The sequence below is a fragment of the Aplysia californica genome, unplaced genomic scaffold, assembly GCF_000002075.1.
Source record: "Aplysia californica isolate F4 #8 unplaced genomic scaffold, AplCal3.0 scaffold00398, whole genome shotgun sequence".
Taxonomy (NCBI): Eukaryota; Metazoa; Mollusca; class Gastropoda; order Aplysiida; family Aplysiidae; genus Aplysia; species Aplysia californica.
Window position 1 is genome coordinate 531,784 of NW_004797668.1, and position 1,756 is coordinate 533,539.

The 1,756-nt window shown below is 42.0% G+C and overlaps 1 protein-coding gene across 1 annotated transcript in view; it reads left to right on the top strand.

The window, feature by feature from the left end:
• LOC101855204 overlaps window positions 1-1,756 on the top strand; it is a 51,207-nt gene that overhangs the window by 3,552 nt on the left and 45,899 nt on the right. Inside the window, exon 2 of the mRNA XM_035971215.1 lies at window positions 307-595. Within this exon, the coding sequence (XP_035827108.1) occupies window positions 307-595 (289 nt within the window). The remainder of the gene's footprint in view (window positions 1-306; window positions 596-1,756) is intronic.

Here is a 1,756-nt window from a genome sequence, read left to right on the forward strand (position 1 = left end):
TTCTTCTTCTTCTTCTTCTTCTTCTTCTTCTTCTTCTTCTTCTTCTTCTTCTTCTTCTTCTTCTTCTTCTTCTTCTTCTTCTTTTCTTCTTCTTCTTCTTCTTCTTTTCTTCTTCTTCTTCTTCTTCTTCTTCTTCTTCTTCTTCACTTTTCCAGTAGTTGGACGTTGTTTCTCCTACTTTTCTGCAGTAAAACACTCTGTCTCTTGCCACTCTCAGTCTAAATGCCTGAGCTGTTCTGGTTCCAAGTTAGGTTTCTATATTTGCCTTGTTCCCATCGTCTGTTAGGTCTCCCTTTCCCCTCTCAGTTAACCAGATGCATTATCCGACAACACCGCATGGACTTGACTGAAGACCTTCACCAGGCTATCATGAATGACAAGGATCGGGAGGCGATAGAGCTGGTCAAGTTGGGAGCAGATGTCAACGCTGTATGGGATCATGAGACGGCCTTCACGCGTGCGGCGCAACGTGGGCACCTCGAGGTCATGCAAGCGATTTACGCATGCCCTGGCTTTGACCCCAATGCCATGAACTCATGTGGCAAATTCCCGTTGTACATAACTGCGAACAAAGGACTCACTCACTGTGTTGAAGGTTGGAACAATCTCCCTTGATATAATATTGTTTTTATTTTTGTCCAACTCCCTTTTTTTATTCACAGAGAAAAGATGAGAGTACCCAAAACACCACTTACAATGCAAGTCTTCTTCGCACACAAGAATAGAAATGTATTACTGAACATCCGTCTGTCTGTCTGTCTGTCTGTCTCTCTGTCTGTCTGTCTGTCTGTCTGTCTGTCTGTCTGTCTGTCTGTCTGTCTGTCTGTTTTTCTGTCTGTTTGCTTGCAAGCGTGCGTGCTTGTTTGCGTATTTGCTTGCGTGTGTGGATTTTTTATAAGTGTGTATCAAGGAATTTTTCAGATTACAGCTAACAGGTGTTTAAAACAAATTGATCTGTTCAGACAAATTGATACGAGTCGTTGTTCAAACGCCGCAAACTTTACGTTCTATAGTTGAGGAAATATTTGACAATACGTTGCACCACTATTTTTAGCTCGCACAGTAGTCCCATCCTGCTCCGGTGTTAACGGCCATTTTTATACTGTGCCAATGTTTACTACAACTAAATAGTTTATTTTGAGTTTTGCTGCAAATGAGAAATACCTGATCTAACATGGTCTAAACTGTGTTAGATTTGGTTGGGGGGGGGGGGGGGTTCATTGCACGCTCGAGAAATAGATTCGATCCCCGCATGCGTAAATTATTTCATGGATTGTCTGCATCTGTTTTCTGGAACCTTGCATTCCACTCAACCCGGATTGACCCTAACAAAGTTCAAGTGATATGAATTGTGTTTAACTTGAGGGTGGGGTGGGAAGGGGGCTGTACTACCATTACAATCCTTTTTTTTTTTTTTTTGGTGGCTGGTTGGCGGGTGCTCTGGCGTAATTTGTTCCTTTTTTCTTATCAAACGTCTATCCTCCTTATATCTCGTCCTTCTATTTTTACGTTTGTTACTCTCTTGTAACACCTTTAATCACTGTTGCGTATATGACCTAATGGTATTGCAAGTGCCGTAATGAGTGGTTGCGGGTGCTCTGGTGTGGCTTGCTCCTTTTTTTCTATCAAACATCTATCGTCCTTATCTCTCCTCCTTGTTTGTGTTTGCAACTCTCTTGTAACACTTCTAATTGTCGGCACTTATATGACCTTATTGTGCTGCAAGTGCCGTACAACTTTTTCTAAAACTAAACTG